General features: G+C 31.9%; 1 protein-coding gene across 4 annotated transcripts in view; it reads left to right on the plus strand.

Annotated features, from left to right (window-relative positions):
- LOC142336884 (uncharacterized) overlaps positions 1-20,468 on the plus strand; it is a 45,595-nt gene that overhangs the window by 14,951 nt on the left and 10,176 nt on the right. For 3 of the 4 annotated variants that reach the window (XM_075385860.1, XM_075385868.1, XM_075385877.1), the window contains 3 exons: positions 16,072-16,286; positions 16,897-16,995; positions 17,436-17,588. In XM_075385860.1, the coding sequence (XP_075241975.1) occupies positions 16,072-16,286; positions 16,897-16,995; positions 17,436-17,588 (467 nt within the window). Of the gene's footprint in view, positions 1-14,734; positions 15,332-16,071; positions 16,287-16,896; positions 16,996-17,435; positions 17,589-20,468 lie in introns of those variants that run through there. The other variant, XM_075385852.1, reaches the window with a different exon arrangement.

Consider the following 20,468-nt stretch of genomic DNA (forward strand, 5'->3'; position numbering starts at 1 on the left):
TTGATCAGTTAGACTTAGTAATCAAACCGCCTGAAAGCAAAAAAATCTACAGTAGGCCTCATTTTCACCTAAATAGGAGCTGTCATTCATTGAGCTGTGATTTGAAACGAAACTTTTGTCATTAATTAACATTAAGAATACAATAAGAGAAAAATATTTTGAAAAAAAAGCATCGACTGAAAACATTTAAAAAAATCTGTTTGTGAGAATCACTCAGAGCAAACCTATCCCTGAGTTTTCCGTGCGCTCAAAAACCACCCAATTGTTCCACAATTTGCGAATTATTGCGAATCAATTGTTAATTTAAATATTTAAAAAATCAGAAAAAATTGATGCATTTTGTATTATAATCGACCTAAATTTGCTTAAAAAAGCAAACATTTAACAGCAGAATTCTTTTATAGGGCCAGAATTCTTTAGTAGTTGAAGGAGATTGTGTCAGCAGTTTTTAGGTTTCTATTTTCTCCAAACTTAAACAAAACGGACCAAAAAGCATATTTTGTTTCATTTGATGAAAAAAACTGACTTTTGATTGAAAACTGTTTTTAAATTTTTAGCCTAAAACTCCAATCATGTAATTCACATACCATTCCCATTTTTCTCAGTTTTCTGGTGATCTTTAACTAATATATTCTTCCGATTTTACTAGGGACAAAAAAATCCTCATAACTACAATTCTGTTGATGAATTGAGCAGCACTGCGTAGGAGTTTGACTGTTACCTACTTTTGTAGTGATAATATTCATTGAACTGGCCTTCAGGACGATAACTACTGTTCTGGTATTAACAAATCAAAAACTCTGAGCATCAATTGATATGATCCAATTTTGATTCAAGTAAAAAAAACATTGTTCCGACTCACTTTAATGCAAGGGGAAATCTATACTCAAATGGATGTTTTGATTCCGCGTATTAATAAAACCATTGGTATCAATAACAGCGTGCAAAATGTAAATGAATACACTTCTCTGCATTTCGTCTTTTTCATAGAAGTTATTCGGGTTCAAAACTTTGGGAACGTTTGGCTGGTTGTTTTTGTGCACAATTTCCAAATTTCTAGGGGATTTTTTTGCCATTTTTTAAATAATTTTTACGTGAAATTTTTTGATGAAATTGTTGTCGCTTTCGCCTCTTAAGATACAAGAGTGTTGTTGATCCGATTGATAGATTTTTGGCCAGAATTGTTGTTCAAAATTCAGCACTTTTTCATCAAAAATGTCACAAAATTAACTTCCTCAGTCGACTTTGCTGGAACATTTACACACTTAAAACTGCTGACAAAATCATTGTTAGCTCAAAAGAGGGCATGTTTCTCTCGAGTTTCCTTTGAGTGTTCTTGGTTCAAAAATTTGCCCTTTTTTCGATAGCTTAACTCGATAAATACCAAAAATGCAAAATTTTTTTGATATTTTGTTTTTTTACTCAAATGAGCTATATCAAAAAAATTTGGATTGATTACCTGTTTTTGATTGAAGAGCAGCAATGGCAAGGCTAGTTTTGGACTAATCGGAGTCTTTAACAATCAAAAAATAATTCTCAACGCAATCAGTTCCTGTGTTTTTTAAAAGTTTGGCATTTTGATTTTTTTAACATTAGAACAAGACAATTTAAATCGAGACTGACTATAATTAGGTCTTATTGGTTTCTTAAGGAACTTCAAAAAGAAGCTAATCTGGTTTTTCCATATCTGGGTCAAAAGCTAATGGTCGTTTCGACTTTTAAATGTATTTGTTTTCAAAATGAAAAATGGATCTTTGAGCTTTGACACTTTGCTTCATTTTTGGTTCAATTTTACGTTAAAATCAGCAAAAACGTTACTGCTGGAAGTTCATTAAGAGTGTTCGTAAACCAACATTTGACAGATTCTTGTTAACCTAAATCGAAAGTTATCCAAAATGTATCTTCTTTTGGTATATTGATCTTTTGTTTTCATATTATCCGTACTTATAAACTTCGGAACAAAATACGCGTGTGTTCGTGATTGATGAACAGCAATAACACGGCCAGTTTTGGTCCAATTGTTGTTCTATAAAGTTTAGAAAATGTAATCAGTCGCTGTTTTTTTAAACTTTCTTTGTGTCTTTTGCAGTTTTATGTAAACTGCAGAACAGAACAATTCAAATCAAAGCCTACTAATGACAGGAAAAATTGGCTTTCTAATGAGTTTTAAGGGTTTTTGCTCATTTTGTTTTCAAAAAATATTCGATTTCAAAATACAAAATGGGCTATTGATCTGTGCCAGTTTCTTTTTGGTCAACTTTAAGCTTAATATCAGCGAGGACAGGTCACTCAACCTCTTTATTGGAATCAAAAATATTATATGTTACGGGTTTACGTTTTGAGGAATGGCTTCTTGCTTTTGATACTACGAGTTTTCACAAGAAAAAAACATTCGATTCTCTCACCATTGGGGCTATCTTTTTTGTTTTATGACAGTATTGACAGGCTATATATCACATTTTTGGCATTTTAAAAGGAACCGCAATTGAATAGATTGGTTTTTTAAGTGAATAGCCTCAGTCTTCCAGAAACAGTCTTCCAGCAGAAATTAAAGGAGTTATTTGTCTTTATTTATCGTTCTTTTGTAATCCTAGTAATTTTTTTTAAAAAATGCAGATTTTACCGGCTTCCTATGAACAGGTAATTAAATGTATTTAATGATTTCAATTTAGACCTATGACTTTTATGGCTTTGAAATCAATTGTTATGAAGAATTTAGTCGTGATTGTTTAACTTTGTCTACTAATTATCTGGTCTTTAAATACAAGTCGTTAAATGCACGCCGCATACCTCATTTTTGTTGTTCAAGAAAAAAACTAATGAATATATTTAAAATTTTAGTGCAGTGATTATTGTTTTATCTGCTTCGACATCGGTTTCTCTCATAAGTTTATTTTAGAATTTCAGTTTTGTCTTTATTTGTCAATCTTGTTGTAGACGGTTGATATATTCCAGAAAATGTTACTAGTCTGTATCTGTCGACATATTCTGGTTAATGACAGATCTCAATGTGTTCATGTGGAATTATGACTAAACATAAACCAGTTTACAGAATTCAATTGTTTTCTAAATCTTTTTGTTATATGAAAAAATTTGTTTTTAAAAAAACGTAATTTGTTCTATTTTGCTGTTGTAGCATAGCAATGTTTATATATATATATATAAAAAATTGTGCTAGTTGTTCAAAGTGTGTTTGTGTTTGTATAGTGTGTTTAAAATAGAACATTTTGGGAAAAATTTTGTCTTTATCTGCAAACGTGTGTGGAAATGGTATGTGGAACGTCTTTATCTGCAAACGAGATAGCAAATGGTATGTGGAACGTTTTCTGCTGTTTTTTGTATACATGTTCTTGTTACTTGATGATATTTAGGCAATAGAGTTTCTTTAGTGTTTCTGATGTACCGTGTGTAAGGTAATTTGAAGTATAGGCATCCATGAAATCTGCGAGTTCATTGACGCTGTTTTTTGTTGTTTAAAAATCTATTAGCGAAGTATCTTGTGGTGCGATCAATCCTTTTACAAGTGTTAATTTTACAATAAGTTTAATTTAGAATTTCATTTCGTCTTTATTTGTCGTTCTTTTTGTAGACGGTTGATATATTCCGGATAATAACAGTCATCAATGAACGTTTTTGGAAAAAAATCAATCTATTTACAGATATCAGTTGATAGCTAAAGTTTTTGTGATTTTTGTCTTTTCTATCTAATTGTTACCTAGTGCCAATAATAAGAAGTCACAAATCACATTAAGGGTCTTTTGATGACTCAATTGAATAAACATTGACTTTTATGGAGCAGAATTTTGTGTTGGCGGCTTCTGAACTGTTTTTTCGCAAACTCTATTTGATTTTTATTTTCTTTTAAAAAAATATTCGATTTCAAAATACAAAATGGGCTATTGACCTGTTCCAGTTTCTTTTTGGTCAACTTTAAGCTTAATATTAGGGAGGACAGGTCGCACAGCCTCTTTATTGGAATCAAAAATATTATATATTAAGGGTTTACGTTTTAAGGAATGGTTTCTTTCTTTTGATACTACGAGTTTTCACAAAAAACATCCGATTCTCTCACCATTGGGGCTATCTTTCTTGTTTTATGACATTATTGACAGGCTTTACATCACATTTTCGGCATTTTAAAAGGAACTCCGATTGGTTTTTTAAGTGAATAGCTTCAGTCTTCCAGACACAGTCTTCCAGCAGAAATTAAAGGAGTTATTTGACTTTATTTATCGTTCTTTTTGTAATCCAGGTAAATATTTCATAAATGCAGATTTTAGCGGCCTCCTATGAACAGGTAGTAAACAAATGTATTTACTGATTTCAATTTAGAGCTATGACTTTTATGGCTTTGAAATCAATTGTTATGAAGAATTTAGTCGTGATTGTTTAACTGTGTCTACTATTTACCTGGTTTTCAAATACAAGTCGTTAAATGCACGCCGCATACCACATTATTGTTGCTCAAGAAAAAAAATACTGAACTTATTCAAAAGTTTTAGTGCAGTGCTTATTGTTTTATCTGCTTCGACATCGGTTTTTCTCATAAATTTATTTTAGAATTTCAGTTTTGTCTCTATTTGTCATTCTTTTTGTAGCCGATTGATATATTCCAGATAATGACAGTTATCAATGACCGTTCATCATAAAAATCATTCTATTCACAGATATCAGTTGATAGCTAAAGTTTTGTGATTTTGATATTAATTGCTTAAACATTTATTTTTTAATTGCTTCTTTATTTATTTTTTTTATCTAATTGTTAACTAGTGCCAATACTTGGAAGCCGCATATCAATTGAATGGTTCTCTGATGACTCAATTGAACAAATACTGACATTTATGGAACAGAAATTTGTTTTAGCAGCTTTTGCACTGTTTTCTCGGAAATTTGAATTGAGTTTTTGTTATTAGTCTGTATCTGTCGACATGTTCTGTTTAATGACAGATCTCAATGTGTTCAATGTGTGGAAGTATGACTAAACATAAACCGGTTTACCGAATTCAATCTAAATTTTTCTAAATCTTTTTGTTGTTTGAAATTATTTGTTTTTCATAAAAAAAACGTAGTTTATTCTAATATTGATGATGTAGCATAGCAATGTTTATATATTAATAAAAGTTGTGCTAGTTGTTCAAACTGTGTTTGTGTTTGTTTAGTGTGATTAAAATAGAACATTTTGAGAAAATTTTTGTTTGTATCTGCGAGCGTAGAGATAGCAAATGGTATGTTCTTGTTGCTTGGTGATATTTAGGCTATAGAGTTTCTTAGGGTTTTTGATGTACCGTGCGTAAGGTAATTTGAAGTATAGGCATCCATGAAATCTGTGAGTTCATTGACGCTGAACTTCGTTGTTTAAAAATCTATCAGCGAAGTATCTTGTTGTGCGTATCCGATCAATCCTTTTACAAGTGTTACTTTAACACGAAGTTTAATTTAGAATTTCATTTTCGTGTTTATTTGTCGTTCTTTTGGTAGACGGTTGATATATTCCGGATAATAACAGTTATCAATGAACGTTTTTGGAAAAAATCAATCTATTTACAGACAACAGTTGATAGCTAAAATTTTTCTGATTTTGAAATCATTTGCTTATACATCTTTTTTTAATTGCTTCTTTGTTTCTTTTCTAGCTTATTGTTACTTAGTGCCAATAATCAGAAGTCACATATCACATTAATGGTTTTTTGACTCAATTGAATAAATATTGACTTTTATGGAGCAGAGTTTTGTTTTGGCGACTTCTGCACTGTTTTCTCGCAAACTCTTCTTGATTTTTCTTACTCGTCTTTATCTGTCAACATGTTCTGGTTAATGACAGATATCAATGCCATCGTGTGAAAGTAGGACTAAACATAAACCAATTTACAGAATTCAGTTGTTATCTAATTGTTTTTGGTGTTTGAAACTTTTTGTTTTCAATACTGACTCAATACTCTTTATCATTACGGACTCTTCCTGTGTGTATTCTACTGGAGTACAATTTAGTTTCTTTAGCAGAGTTTTTATTTAACGCTGTTTTGACTTTATTGTCGGATGTATAAATTAAATTTAATTAATTTTGATATTTTTCTTGTCTCGTAGTCCCAACGATCGCAGGTCTCATTGCCCTTCTAGTGTGGTATTGTTTACTTTAATGGGAAATTTTCTGAGTTGGAAGCAAATTTTTCATCCGTACGCCAAATAATTTTGCACAATATTTCATTTTTGAAAATTTTCTATCACTTCCTCTTTTGGCAGACAGCTAAGCCATAAATTTGGATGAGTGGAGGTCGGAAAATTGTGTGCAAATTCAAATTACCGAGCCTCCTTGTTAATCTTTAGCGTCAAATATAAGATAATATTTTTTCGAATTGAATGCTCTCATTTGAGGTAAGCAATAAGCATTATATCGAACCTTCCTCCTATATGCAGATAAATATTTTCACCAAAACACTTCAGGAAACGTAAAATGGATTGTGCAAAAAAGTAATTGCACACTGCAAAAATCCATTTTTTATTAAAGTTTTTTTAGGAGATATTAACTGCAGTTTTTTTTTGTGCGTAAAATTTTTTTTTTCTAAAAAATATTTCTGATCTTCAGATATTCCTATTAAGGAAAAAGCAATGACACGATTAATTTAAATAACGGTCGAGCAATCAGTAAAACCTTATTTTTCTAATTCATAACTAACTAACTTGCAGTCTACCTCAAACTAACCAAAAAAATTCGATAACAATTATGGCGTACATTTCTTGAAGTGAATAAGAAAGCTTAATAGTGATTCTTCTAGACAATTCATTATGCACACTTGTCACATTACGTATCTGCAGTGGCGACTAAATTTGTATAATTATTATTCTCTACATTGGCTATTAAAAAATTGTTGCTCAATTTTTGAAAAATTTTCTCATCCTTCCATTTTTCTTTACTAAAGGGCTTCTTATTCCTCAGTTGTTGCTTTTAAAAGAATTTCATTTTAGTTTAAACAAGCGTCTGATAACCAAGTTGTACCTGAACATGAAAAGCAAGAAATAAACAATCAGAAAGAATGTATTTCTATATATTTCGAGTGCTGCTGGAAATCGTGTTCCCATTGTTAAATTTTTTTCTGTTGTCGTTTCACTTTGGTTCAATTTTTATGGAGACTGCAGCTTCACAGCGCTGCAATTAATAAGAACTATAAATGAATGGATTGCCTGAGAAAAAGACAAGCTGTCAGTAATTGACATTGCTTATGGGAGAAATGGCATTTAACTGAAAGCAGAAGTTGACCAAACTTTTAAAAAAGTATTTTTTAAACGTCTGAATGACATGCAACTGTAATGCCCTCCACGGTTGTTTTCAGGCATAAAATATTCTTTTATTTAACTTGCTGTTAATCAACTATTTTTTACTAAGCGCTTACAAAGCGCAGCAGTATCCAGAAACTGCCAAACAATTAACACATTATTTGCAAAATTAGTAGAGGTTTGTATTTTGTTGTATTTTGAATTTGACCTAGAGAAAACATTTTCAGAAAAATTTGCGAGCTCATAACACTTCTTTTTTCAATCTAAGCTGAACGTTGCTTAAAGTGGACATAAAACATTAAAAGCAAAATTGGCCTCTTGATTCAATTTTTACCTCCCTTTCATTCCGCGCTTCCTCTCACTCTTTCATTTTCCCTCTTTCCATTTCTTGATGTTTTCTCGCTGGAGAACTGATTCCACTTATCATTTATTCATCACACAGAAATGTGAGTGGTATCATTGAAAAGCTGGTCCAGCGTAGAATGCAAAATTAAAAAGATTTCTTTGATTTTCTTTTTTTTTCGAGGAGTTATCGAGGATTCAAGTTTTGTGTGAACACGGGATATTTTTTCACTTTTAGTGTGATTTTTCTTCAAATTAATATATTTTCTATAAAAGTAGTATTTCAAACTTAAAATTCTTGCCGAAAAAATGAACCATCTTTGTGTTCCTAATACACTAAAGGCGTTAAAAAGACTAGTTCTGGTCTCATAGGGAGGTTCAATATGAAAAAAAAACTCGAATTCTATTTGAGAGCTCTTTTTTTTATAAAACATTTCTACTTTTTTTGCTTTTTTAAGTCACCTAGGGACAAGTCACTTTTCAAATCGAGGTTCCATTAATGGCAAACCTCCTTGACAGTCAATTGAAGCCCAGTGAACAAAAAAAATCGTTTTCAAGGAGTTACTCATGTTTTTTTTTTACTTCGACTCAGAGTATTGTTAATTTTAAAAGAAATTATGAATTTTTTTTTAGGTTTCAACCAATTTTTTGGAGTTTTATGGCATGGACTCATTGACAAACAGTGCAATATGTTCCGTAAAGAGATTTAAGTGAACATAGCTAGTGCTTTGAGAGGACAGCTAATAGCTGTGAAGACTTTAAAAACAATTTTTCGAAATTTTTTTTCGATTTTTAACGAATCGTAAACTTATTATCGTAAAATGTAAGTCAGTCTCTGCAATTACAGCACCATTCTCCGTCTTATTTTAACCAAATTTGACCTGGCTAGCAATTTTATCTTCTAATTTTTAGTTATATGATTTCAATGACACAAGATTTCAAAAATTTTAAATTTTTTTTTAGATACATCCTTTTGAAATCTTATCACATTATCCTAAATTTGACAGCTCCTATTGGCTTAAAAAAACCTTCAGTGGACCACAGATAAATTTTTCACAGACAATCTTACGGTTTAAATGGCTTCGACTCCTTCTTCTCGCACTTTTTACTGAATTTTTTTTGCTTTTGCCTGTTTTTGTTGTTGTTGTTTTCATAGTCATAAGACCTGTTGTGATGTCATATTGATCACCTATTCATGACAAACATCCCTATAATCCAATTGGGGCATATTTGAGGGTGTTTGTTGGCTTCCGCCGAGATCTCATAATTTAATAGCTGTTAAGAAATTTAATAGCTGTTAAGAATTTAAATATATTTTTCTGAAAATTTTCTTGAACATTTACCAATCTTAAAGTTTTCGTGAACTGTTGGTCAGTCTCAGTTTTGACAGAACCCATTTATTTTCTACTGTAACCGAAATTAATCTCGTTAGCGGTTTTATCTTCTAACTTTTGGTTTAATGAATTCAGTGAAAAAAGAGTTCAAAATTTTTTTTAAAGAAAATTTGATATTTTCGTATTACTGGGTACCTTTGAACTCTTATCATATTTTCCAAACATTATGCAAATTATCCAAATATTATTCTAATTCCATTGGCTCTAGGAAGATTTTCAGTGGATGACAGATAAAGTTTTCAGAGAAAAGCTGATGGTTTAAATGGCTTCGAAATTTTCTTCTCGCACTTTTCTACTGATTTTTGGTTTTTGCCTGTTTTTGTTGTTGTTTTGATAGTCTTAAGACTTTTTGAGATAACTTATTGATTATCTCTGCATGAACAAAATCTATTTCCGCCATCGTGTTCTTTCTGAACGTAGTTAATGACCTCCGTTGAAGGCTTTTGAGTTTAAAGGCTGTTAAGATTTTAAAAATATTTTTCCGAAATTTTTTTGAACATTAACCAATCCTAAAATTTTTTTGCGAACTCTTAGTCAGTCTTAGTACTTAAGGAATCCCTTTTTATTTCTATTCCAGCCGAAAATAATCTGGTTAGCGGCTTCTTTTTCTACCTGATAGTTTTTAAACTTCAATGCCATTAGTTTTCACATATTTTTAATTTTCGGGTACTTTTTCTTATTTTTGGATCTTTTTGAAATCTTATCACTTTATCCTATAACCAATAGTTCCCATTGGTTTAGTGAAGACGTTCAACGGATCAGAGATAAAGTTTTCAGAGAAGAACTTATGATCAAAGATCTCTTCGGCACTTTTTTCTGACAATTTTCAACTGAATTTGTAGTTTTCGCATGTCTATGTTGTTGTTTTCATCGTCAATAACTTGTTGTAAGGTCTTATGGATGAAATATGAATGACAAACAAACCTGTTGCCCATGGAGGCAAAATTTCTTGTATTTACAGGATTCTGTTGAAAGCTTATGAATTAATTGGCGTTGATACTACGAGTTTTCTCAAAATTTTCGTTGCTCTAATGTATTGGTTCATTTTTGATTTTTTGAAATTATATTGATAAAAAAGAATCTTATTTCTTTTCAAACAGAATTTCAACATAGAAAGTTTTCAGTGAAAAGTTTATTTTTCAATGCCTTCGACACTTTTCTCGCTCAATTTTTTTTCTTGAAATTGTTGTTTTTGCCTTTTTTTGTTCTTTAGGTAGCCGTAAATTGCTGACAAGTCTCTTAAGCTTGTAATTGAGGATTGAGTTACGGATGTTACCCAAAGCAGTCAGTTCGTAGCCTTTAGTCTTAAACTTTATGATATACATTTTCAAATAATTTTCAAACTTTTCAGTTTTTGTTGTTCTTTTCGTCAAATTTTAACTTATTTTCATCAATGAGAGGTCACATAAAATTTCTTGTGTTTCTAAAAATATTATATCTACTGATATTATTTGTCACCGATGCTTTGTTTGTTGGACAATATGCGTTTTTATAAACGTTTTTGCAGTGCTCATTTTTTGCGTTTCTTTTTCTCTTCTATCAGAACAATCGCGTAGTAACAGATCCCAATGGTTTTCAAATGTGGCCGAAATCAACTTAATCAATCTGTACAATCTGTACAGTATAATTTCTTCAACTGAATTATTAGAACAAAGAATTCATTTAAAAATACATAATATTCAGATAATAGGTTTTGGTTGTGCAATAACTTTTTGGTTTTGTAATAACTTTTTAGTAATTTATCAAAGATTATTTAGGACTTTTGGTTATATAGTCCTTTTGGTTTCGTAATAACTTTTTAGTAATTTATCGAAGATTATTTAGTTAAAAGCTAATGATTTTTAAGAATTTTGAAATTTCTTGGTTTAAAAAATGTTGATTAATTTTTGAATTTCACATAATTGATCGTTGCATTTGTTGACTTGCTACATAGGCTCATAAAGAAAACTTTCCATTCACAGTTAGGAGAAAGTTAATTCGCGTAGTTAAGGTTTTATTTGACTGCATTTTGACGTTGTTACTATGTGCTTTTGAATTAGATTTTCAGTTTTTGCTGTGAAATTTTTGTTTTTGCTAATTTTGTTTTTTTTTTGTTTTTTTTTTCTCTCGTAGTCTGTTTAATGACAGATGTCATTGCCGCTGTAAAAAGGCATGGCATTTTGTAATTCAATTAGTATACAGGTTGTGTAACGATTGTTTTAAACTCGAACGTCTATTTTTGTTATCTCTTCATTTGGTTGACAATTAAGTCAAAAATGTAGATGAGCTCCGGTCGGAACATCATGTGCGAACGCACATTAACGAGCCACCTTGTTATTGTATAGATTTAGAAAAAGTTTAAAATATTTTTGCAAATGCGTTGATGAGTTCCTCCAGCTTATTGTACTAATGGTTGTCACATGTATAGCACCTTGTTTTCTACAGTTGTTTTCAAACTCTCCTTTAAAAATTTTACTTCAAATTTCTCACAAAACAAGAATGCTCGGCAATGTGCGTTCGCACATAATGTTCTGACCCCGTCATCAACAGTTTCTTTTAATTGTCCACCAAATGAGGAAGATACAAAAATTGACATATTGCTGAACAAAACACATAAAACGAGTAAAACAATGTGACTTGGACAAGTCTACAGCTTTCAGCGGCAAAAACTTAAAAAATGTTGATTTTCAAAATAAGCAATTTCAAACAGAATAATAATTTTATGTACAACTTGAAATTATTGATATATTCATTTATACCTCCACAGAAAGTGATTGAGGCCTTTCTTTTTCCAGGATATGTCTTATGACTACAAAAAGAAGAACAAATACAGGCAAAATAGTAAAGTTTAAAAAATACACAAAAACGGTGTTTAAACATTAGGCTTTTTGCTTCGAATAGGACCGCCCCCTATTGTGATACTATGAAAAGAAAACGAAAACCCAACAAAAGTGAGCAAATATGCGAAAATCAAGAATAATTTTATGAAAAACCGTTGTACCAGGTGCAAAGAAAAATTGACAACAATCAACCGTTGTAACAAACAAATTGTATTTCACTAGATGGGACGTGAATTTTCTCAACAGATACTAAGCAACAATTTTACTGAAATACGATTGGCAAATTCAAAAATCCTTTGTCTATTTTAAAATAACAAAGGTTTTCAAAATTAACAACGAACGTAATCTTTAAACAAAACAAATAGACCATTTATCTTGCAACTGCATAGAAAATTAACTGCGCCTGTTATTAGTGAGATTGAGCCATAAGATTATAAAATAACATTAAAAACAAGCAGAACTAAAAAAATGTCACGAACAACTTTTAGAAACCACAGTGTTCAGCCCATTAAAATTTTGAAAGATTAAATTTTAAATCTTCACTTGCACCTATTTTGAACAACATAAAATGTTTTTGCCAAATGATCATCTCAAAATGAAAACAAAAAACCATAAACATTGAAAAGTATCTCAAACTCACAGATTTCTCAAAAGCTTTAAGTCCAAGAGACACCAGTCAAAACGTTTAACCAACAGAAAAATTATTGTTTCGTTCAGCAAATAATCACCGAGACCTCTCAATAATCTAAGGTACGATCTAAATAAGCTAAGTTATGATAATTATGCGAAATTGTTAAATACGAAAAAGAAGACGAAAAGCAGAACAAAAAGGGAAAAAGTTGAAGAAAACATTTTTTTTGAAAAGAATTAATAATTATAAACCATGAGCTATATACCAATATCAGTTATTAGGTTCAATTAACCATCTATAGTTGGCACTTGAGACTTTTTAAAAGCCACTATTTTGCATACGGGAACTAAAATCACCAACAAATACAAAGCAAAAATAAAAAACTCTTTCCAATTCTGCAAAAGAACGATGTCGCAACTTATAAAACCAAAAAAGTAAAAACCAAAAAAAATGTTCAATTGTCTCTTTTTAAAGCCCTTAACTTGGATTTTTCAGAAATGCTACAATTTACCAAAAAAAAAAAAAATGATGAGCAAAAATGGGCAATTATGCACAAAAATCACAAAATTTTGTATGAAAACTCGTAGTACCAAAAATAAGAAGCCGCCATTAAAACGAACCACCACAGAGATTGTAAGATTGTATAAATAGTTAGTATCTTAGAAGAAAGAGAGATAGACCTGTATTTTTCAAGAAAAAACTGAAAGAAAAATGGCCGGTAAAAAATGACAGGTTCAAAAAATCACTGCACTTTTCTTTAAAAGAAAAAGCTTTCAATTTCAAAAGAGACATTAGATAGCAACCGAATGCAATGTATAGGTTCACTTACACATTTTGAAGAAGCCATTTTGATTTTCTATCAGTTAGACTTAGTAATCAAACTATCTGAAAGCAAATAAAATATACACGTGGCCTCAGTTCACCTAAATGGGAGCTGTCATTCATTGAGCCGGGAATTGAAAAGTTTGTCAATAATTATCATTAAAAAAACAAAAAGATCAAAATATTTTGAAAAAAGGCAGCGCCCAAAAAAGTTTAAAAATTTCTAATTTTTAGAATCAATGAGATCAAATCCATCCCTTAGTTTGCCGCGCGCCCAAAAACCACCCAAAAGTTCCAAACTTGCTAATTATTGCGAATCAATTGTAAAGTGAAATATTTCAAAAATCAAAAAACAGTGATGCCTTTTGTATTATTATCGAGTTACATTTGCAAAAACTGAAAACTCCAGAAGTCTTTCATAGGGCTCCGAATTTCAACTAGCTCTCTTTAGTAGTTTAAAGAGAATGTGTCAGCGGTTTTTAGTTTTCTGTTTTTTCCAAACTTAAACACAAAGGACCAAAAAGCATATTTTGTCTGAATTTTTTAAATTGTTTTTAAATTTTTAGCCAAAAAACTCTAATCAAATAATTCGGAAACGCTCTTCTATCTCTAACGGTAGCTATAACATTATACCGTTAAAAATTTTAGTCATATTTTAAATTATATTAGCAAAATTGAGCAAAAATTACGGAAAATTTGAAAATTGCGGAATGGTCACAAAATTTTAAACCTCAATAACTCCCAATAAAAACGAAAAAATCTTTTTATTTCATATTTTAAGATGTTCGCGCTTTCTAATGATACCACTCATAACTCTATGATGAATATAACGATCGGCGAAAATTGACTGAACAAAAAAAACAAATTATGTATATAGTTCCTCCCTCCCCACTAAAGGGGAGGGGGTTGGAACATTTATGTGGAATTTGTTTCAGGTTAATTAATAAAGTCTTAAATGGTTGCATGACAATATACCAACCAGTGCCATTATTCACTTTGATCTTTTCGTGCAACAATCCGATTACAAAGTAGCACTCCGCATTTTAAACATGTTTTCTCATGATTAAGGCGGTAATTTAATCCCATGTTTAGCTGTGGTAGTTCCATATCGAGTCCCAAAGGCCGCTGAGGCATCGCCATAGCCCAAGAGGCCCGTCAAATGCACAAATATTATGCTAAATAATTCTTACAGTAGTTTCAACATTAAGATAAAGTTCTGGGTATTTTTTGGGTATTTTGTCACATTGGGTATATTGGCATTGGGTATTTTGTCCCGACACCTCTTAGATAATTTAATGTGACCTTATACGAAGAGAAGCTGAACAAACTACGTTGGTTCACGATGTTCGATGATCAATTCCAGAGCACTGTATTCTTAATCAACATCTCAACTTGATAAGATTTCTAATCTCAAGTTAGTTAGAAGGGAATCTTGGAAAGTCACGCACTTTCCAGTTCACCATTTGCAATATGACAGTTCTTGTGATAGATGCCGCAGTATGCATAATGTCATTCATTTGATATGAACTACAACAAACATAGCAAACCAAGGCCTACAGTAGAACTTTACTTAACTTTGAGATCGCACATAAACTAGTTTCACTTACTCTCTCTCGCTAACTCAAAATTAGCTTAAAATGCAAGTCGCACTTGGACGCATAGTTCACTGAAAGGTCTACGCACCTTTATAACCAAGTGTTCTGTATGCATACGCATATGCTAAATGCCACTTTTATTTGGTAATTTACCATAATCATACATTGTCCAGCCGTTCGAATTTTACATATGCCATTATTCACATCAGATCACAGGTTATCAATACGCTTGATTACTAGTTAGCTAAACAGTTAGTTATAAATAGGAAGTAATTTGCAATATGGAGACTAGTACTCCGCGCCGTGCGTCCACAAACTCGGTAAGTCTGAAAACTCAGCACGACTCGGAGTCTGAACCGAGGAAGAGTTACGGCACCTTTGACAAGAGCGAGTTCTCTAACTCTGCAGTTGTTCAGTTTAACGACACTGCCACCACACCACGACACTCAACACGGCGTAAGTTTTACCTGTGAAGAAAAACAATCATGGTTTCAATGCCAGATCGCATTATTAAAGTGATGATAGAACACCGAATTGGCATTCGCTTTGAGGGATCTCAAGAAGCTTTTTTTAATCAACTGTGCAAGATTTGTGTATCGTTCGAGAGGGGTTCGGAATCAAAAATTGCTCTTGTATATGATTATACCAGCCAAACGATATGTCATTTTCAGTTTGGTCCCTTTATCTTAGTTTTATACGAATGTTACTATCCTTCTATTATTAAAAAGGAAAATGATAATTTTTGGGTCGCAAAAAACTAAAATTGATCATTAATAAGGTTAGAAGAATTTATATTGTTTTTGGTTCATACGTCTTTATCAATTATTGCTGGTCAAGGATGGAATTGTTCGATAGTGGCCTTGAATTCACAAAAAATTTTGAGTCGATTAAAGATATGGAAAATTTTAATTGTTTTTATGGAAAATGTGTCAACTGAAATACATAAAGAAGAAATTTACGAATTATACAAAGAACTTCAAAGAATTTTTTCAATGATCTAGAATTTTTCTACAGGTCTGGACGACTGAATATTGTGCGAACTATTCAATTAGAATTCGGCCACTTTGACAGCATGTATTTATAATGAATCAATCGAGCAGCACAAAAATTTCCATTTTTAGTTAATCATGTTAATTTTTCTCCTCTCGATAACATATAGCGCCTTTTTATAGTGATTTATAATCACTTAATTTAAGGGCAAACTCTGAATGACCCTCCCCCTCCCTCTGAAGACAGGATAATCTCGTACACCAATTCCATGATGACTGTTGACCCAGAAGGCCTGAGGTCCACAATGCACAGCAGTTTCCGACCAGACATCAGTCTAAATGACAGCAATGTGGAGATCAGGATAGACCCCAATGGCCAACTGGAGAGGTCACTCGTCAACTCAGTACTCGGTGAACTAGTAGTACGTTCCTGTTTCATATGACAACTATCAAGTGAACTCTCGAATATTACCTTAATACGTCGTCAATATCACTCCCGATTTGACATAACATCTATCTGCCCAAAACAAATTTGATGGGGTAAAATGTGTAATTTAGTGATTCATTGGGTTGTTCTCGCGTAAGGAACTATGTGCAGTGTTTTGACGAGCCAGTGTGATAAACCTGAAATAGATCTATGAATTCTTCACTGACTCTGTATAAATTCATTAGGATTGAAGCCACCGTCAACATAAAAGACTCATCAGAGAATCGTCGTTCAATATTATGGGAATAAATTCTTCTTGATTTGCCCCGAGCGCATGCCCCGCTCATACCAGAGCATTTGGGGAATTGGTACAAGAAAATAGGATTTGCATACACTCCAATGAACATTGGAAGGTGTTTTTACGGTACAATAAATATCGAAATCGACCAAATTATCGTATCGTGCTTTTCAAACTAACAAAGAAAAGCTATGCATAAATTATTTTGGCGCGGTAAGTTTCGTATTCATAATAATACAGATTGAAATTCATAATATGAGAATATTTTCATCCAAAATGAACATAACATGAGCCCTACTTAATACAGATTCTAGACGAGGAGCACATGTTGCAAGGGAACGGGTCTCCTGCAGATGAGAAGGCACGGAAGAGTCTCATGCGATATGACAAGTGTGTCAAACAGTTGGTAAGAGATACTATCAGTACATTCATTGATATTTACAGACAGTGTCTAAGTATCATCAGCAAATATCACAATGAGTAGAGCATATCGGCTAAGAGTTTAGCACGGTCATGCACATTTTTACACCTTCGGGTGCAAGTTTCAAACGGCCAAATAAAGAATGAAAAAATGATGCTAGTTTAGTACGGCACATTTTATAATAGTTAAGGCAATTACCGAGAAGAACCGGCGAAAAACTGCAATGGCCGAAAAGTATCAAATAAAACAGCAACTCAGACATTTTCACAATTTGTTTTCAAAAATAAGTTAAACAGGAAATATTGAGGAGAAGCTGTATCATAAGGGAATGATCGTGGGGTTAAACTTAACGTAAGCACCGTAGAGGCAAGCTAAAGAGGACCAACCACGAATTTACGCTTTTTTGAATAATTGTCTGTTTTTAGTTGGGTTGGTACCACTTGGAACACGGGAGTGGGTGCTGTTTCACAAGGAAACTAGTCTGTCATCTGTACAACAAAGTGTACCCTTGTATAGTCATATTCCTTCTTCTATGCTATTATGTACTCAGCATATGGCTATGCATCACACCCACACCGGTATGTTATTCAAGACCTAGCTCTCTTTGACCTTTTAGAAAACGAGATCAATGAATTTTTAAGTAGCATTCTACTTAGAACTTTTGCAAAGGATTGCATAAAAAATATAGCCACTATAATGCATGTAAAATTATTTTTAGAGGCACAAACATATATAGCTATGTTACAAAAAATCGTTTCCAATATTGCAAAGACCGTGCAATTGCACTCGCAATATAAATTGTTTTCGGATCTCTTAAAGTGCACTTCAGAAGATCCGAAAATAATTTGAAACGATGCCCCACATTATCCAACGTGGCCTCAAATGCCTATTTTGCTATTTTTGATTGCCTAACAACAACAACATCAACAACAAAACTCTGATTTATCAAGCGACTGAATTATTCCGAAAGATTTATAATCCAATATCGGTTAAGCATTGGAATATAAAACTGCTCAAAATATTAACACCACATCATACTGTTTCTTTTTCTTGGACGGATTTGTTTATTAAAATAACAAATTATAACTTTGTCATAATTCTTTCCCCCCATAGCTAGAACAAGGAGGCTTGGTAATGTATGTTTGCACAAAATGTTCCCACCACGCTCATCCACATCTTTGACTTAATTGTCTACCAAATGAGGAAGAGGTCAAAAACTTACAAATATTCATATATTGTTCGAAAACATTTGGTGTATCCATTTAAAAATTCGCCTAAAACTCAAACCACTAAACGAATTGAATAACGCCTCATTAGGGGGTCGATGATGTCTGCCAGTAGCGGAACCAGTAGACAAGACAAAAAACGACGTGTAATTGCGATCACAACTCAATGTCTACATATTAAAAAACTTAATAACAAAGGCAAAACAGCGTTAAAAACAAACCTTAGTTGAACAAATTCACTTGTACTTCGTCAAAAAGATATGGGAGCAGTGTTCATTAAAATCAATCAACTGGTAGACGAAAAAACGAAAAAGAAAAGTTAAACAACGCTTTTAGGAATTTTGAAAACAATTAATTTCAAGGTCACGAAAACCATTAGCTATGGAATAAATGTATTAAATAGGTTTCTTTGCACCTCAAAAACAACCAATGAGATTTATCAATAACCATTAAGAGTCAAGAGAATATAAAAGGTCACCAGAAACAACAAAAAGTCAATTAATTGTGTAAGAAAACCGTGTCGAGCCCGTTAAAATCATAATCAATCAATAATAAATTCAATCAAACCATTAAATATAATAAATTCCATCAAATTTTTAACGTTACCAATTTGATATTTGACTTGTTATTAATATTTTAGTGAGACAAAACAGTAAAAGCAAAAATGCTGGAAAGTCAAATGAAGATAGTCAAAACTACCGATGACATAAGGCCAATATTAGATTCATAGATCAGCAATCAAGACTATATTATTTTTTTGTTGAGAAAAGGGTGCCATCGTTCGTTGCTGCAACTACTCTATAAGGTGACAGAGTGTGATAACAAGAGCAATTCTCGAAAAAACTTATTTTTGAAATTTTTTTGAAAATAAATTTCCCATCTTGAAAACCATTAACCATCAACCGAATTTATTAAATAGCTTCTTTTTTTAGGGTCCATAGGAAGTCACTGACACCTGTCATCGTCATCCAGAATGTCTTACGACAACAAAAGGAACAAGTTCAGCCAAAAATCAAAAAGTCAATTCAATTTTGCGAGAAAACGTTATCGAAGCCGTTAAAATCATAATCTATTGTTTAAATACAAACATAAGCACCAAAAATATAATCAAGTGGACCTTCTGTTAGCGTCATTAATGTGATATTAGACTTGTTATTAGTGCTATACTGTGCGAAGACACTAAGACCTAAAAACGCATGAAATTGTCCAAAAGTCAAAAAAATTTATCCAAACCTGTAGTAACAAAAGCCATAAATCCATTAATTAAAAGAAAAATCCCCATTGAAGACTACATTTTGCTTCAATTGAAAAAGGATGCCAAGTATCTTTCTCTCTCTCTCTCTCTCTCTCTCTCTCTCTCTCTCTCTCTTTCTCTGTATCTCTGTGTGTGTGTCTCTTTTTGTAGATACTAAGCTGCAAGGTGACAAAAATGAGATAAACATTGGCAGAGCTCAAATGTAAATAACTTTTTATCGAGAACAAACATTTGAAAAGGTAAAAAACCATAAAGCTTCAACTGAAAAAACAATTAATTTTTGTAACTTCCTTCGAAGCGATTTGAACCTGTCATTAAGGATAAACTGAAAAATATAGACAATGCAACAACAAAAACCGGCAAAAAACAGAGTTTCACGCAAAAACACTCTGTTAAAGCTAAAAACACCTCTAAAAGTTTTTCACTGAATATTATAATCTACGTACATTAGCATTTATTTACACGTAAATTTGATTTATCAACGATTGAATTTCGATTTGAAATCATTCTGGTCTGCAATTATCCACACAAATCCAAGAAAGCAGTCTAATTTCAAAAAAGAACAGCCCTCATTACAATCTGAATAACTTCACGATTGTCATTGAAGCAGCTACTTTGACTAAAAATATTCAATATATCGAAAATTAATTATCAATTTCAGATAATTATCAAATTATATTACTAAAAATCATTAGGTATATCATCTGAAAGCATTAGATAATTTCACATTATTGCTTTTTAGATATTGATTCACGCTTTTGACTAGATAGAATAAGTCAGGTCTCTAAAAAACAAATTCTGTTAAAACTCATTAAAATTTTACGAAGTTTTTTGTCAGAGCCATAAAAACCATGAACTTCACTCAGAGAATATTGGGTATGTTAAATCTTTGTGACTTATTAGAACAGAAATTTGATCTCTCAATAATTGAAATTTTTCATTAAATGAAAACAGACTTGTCTGCAATTTGGGTTTAA

Source organism: Convolutriloba macropyga, chromosome 1 (assembly GCF_964194025.1).
Source record: "Convolutriloba macropyga chromosome 1, txConMacr16.3, whole genome shotgun sequence".
Classification (NCBI taxonomy): Eukaryota; Metazoa; Xenacoelomorpha; order Acoela; family Convolutidae; genus Convolutriloba; species Convolutriloba macropyga.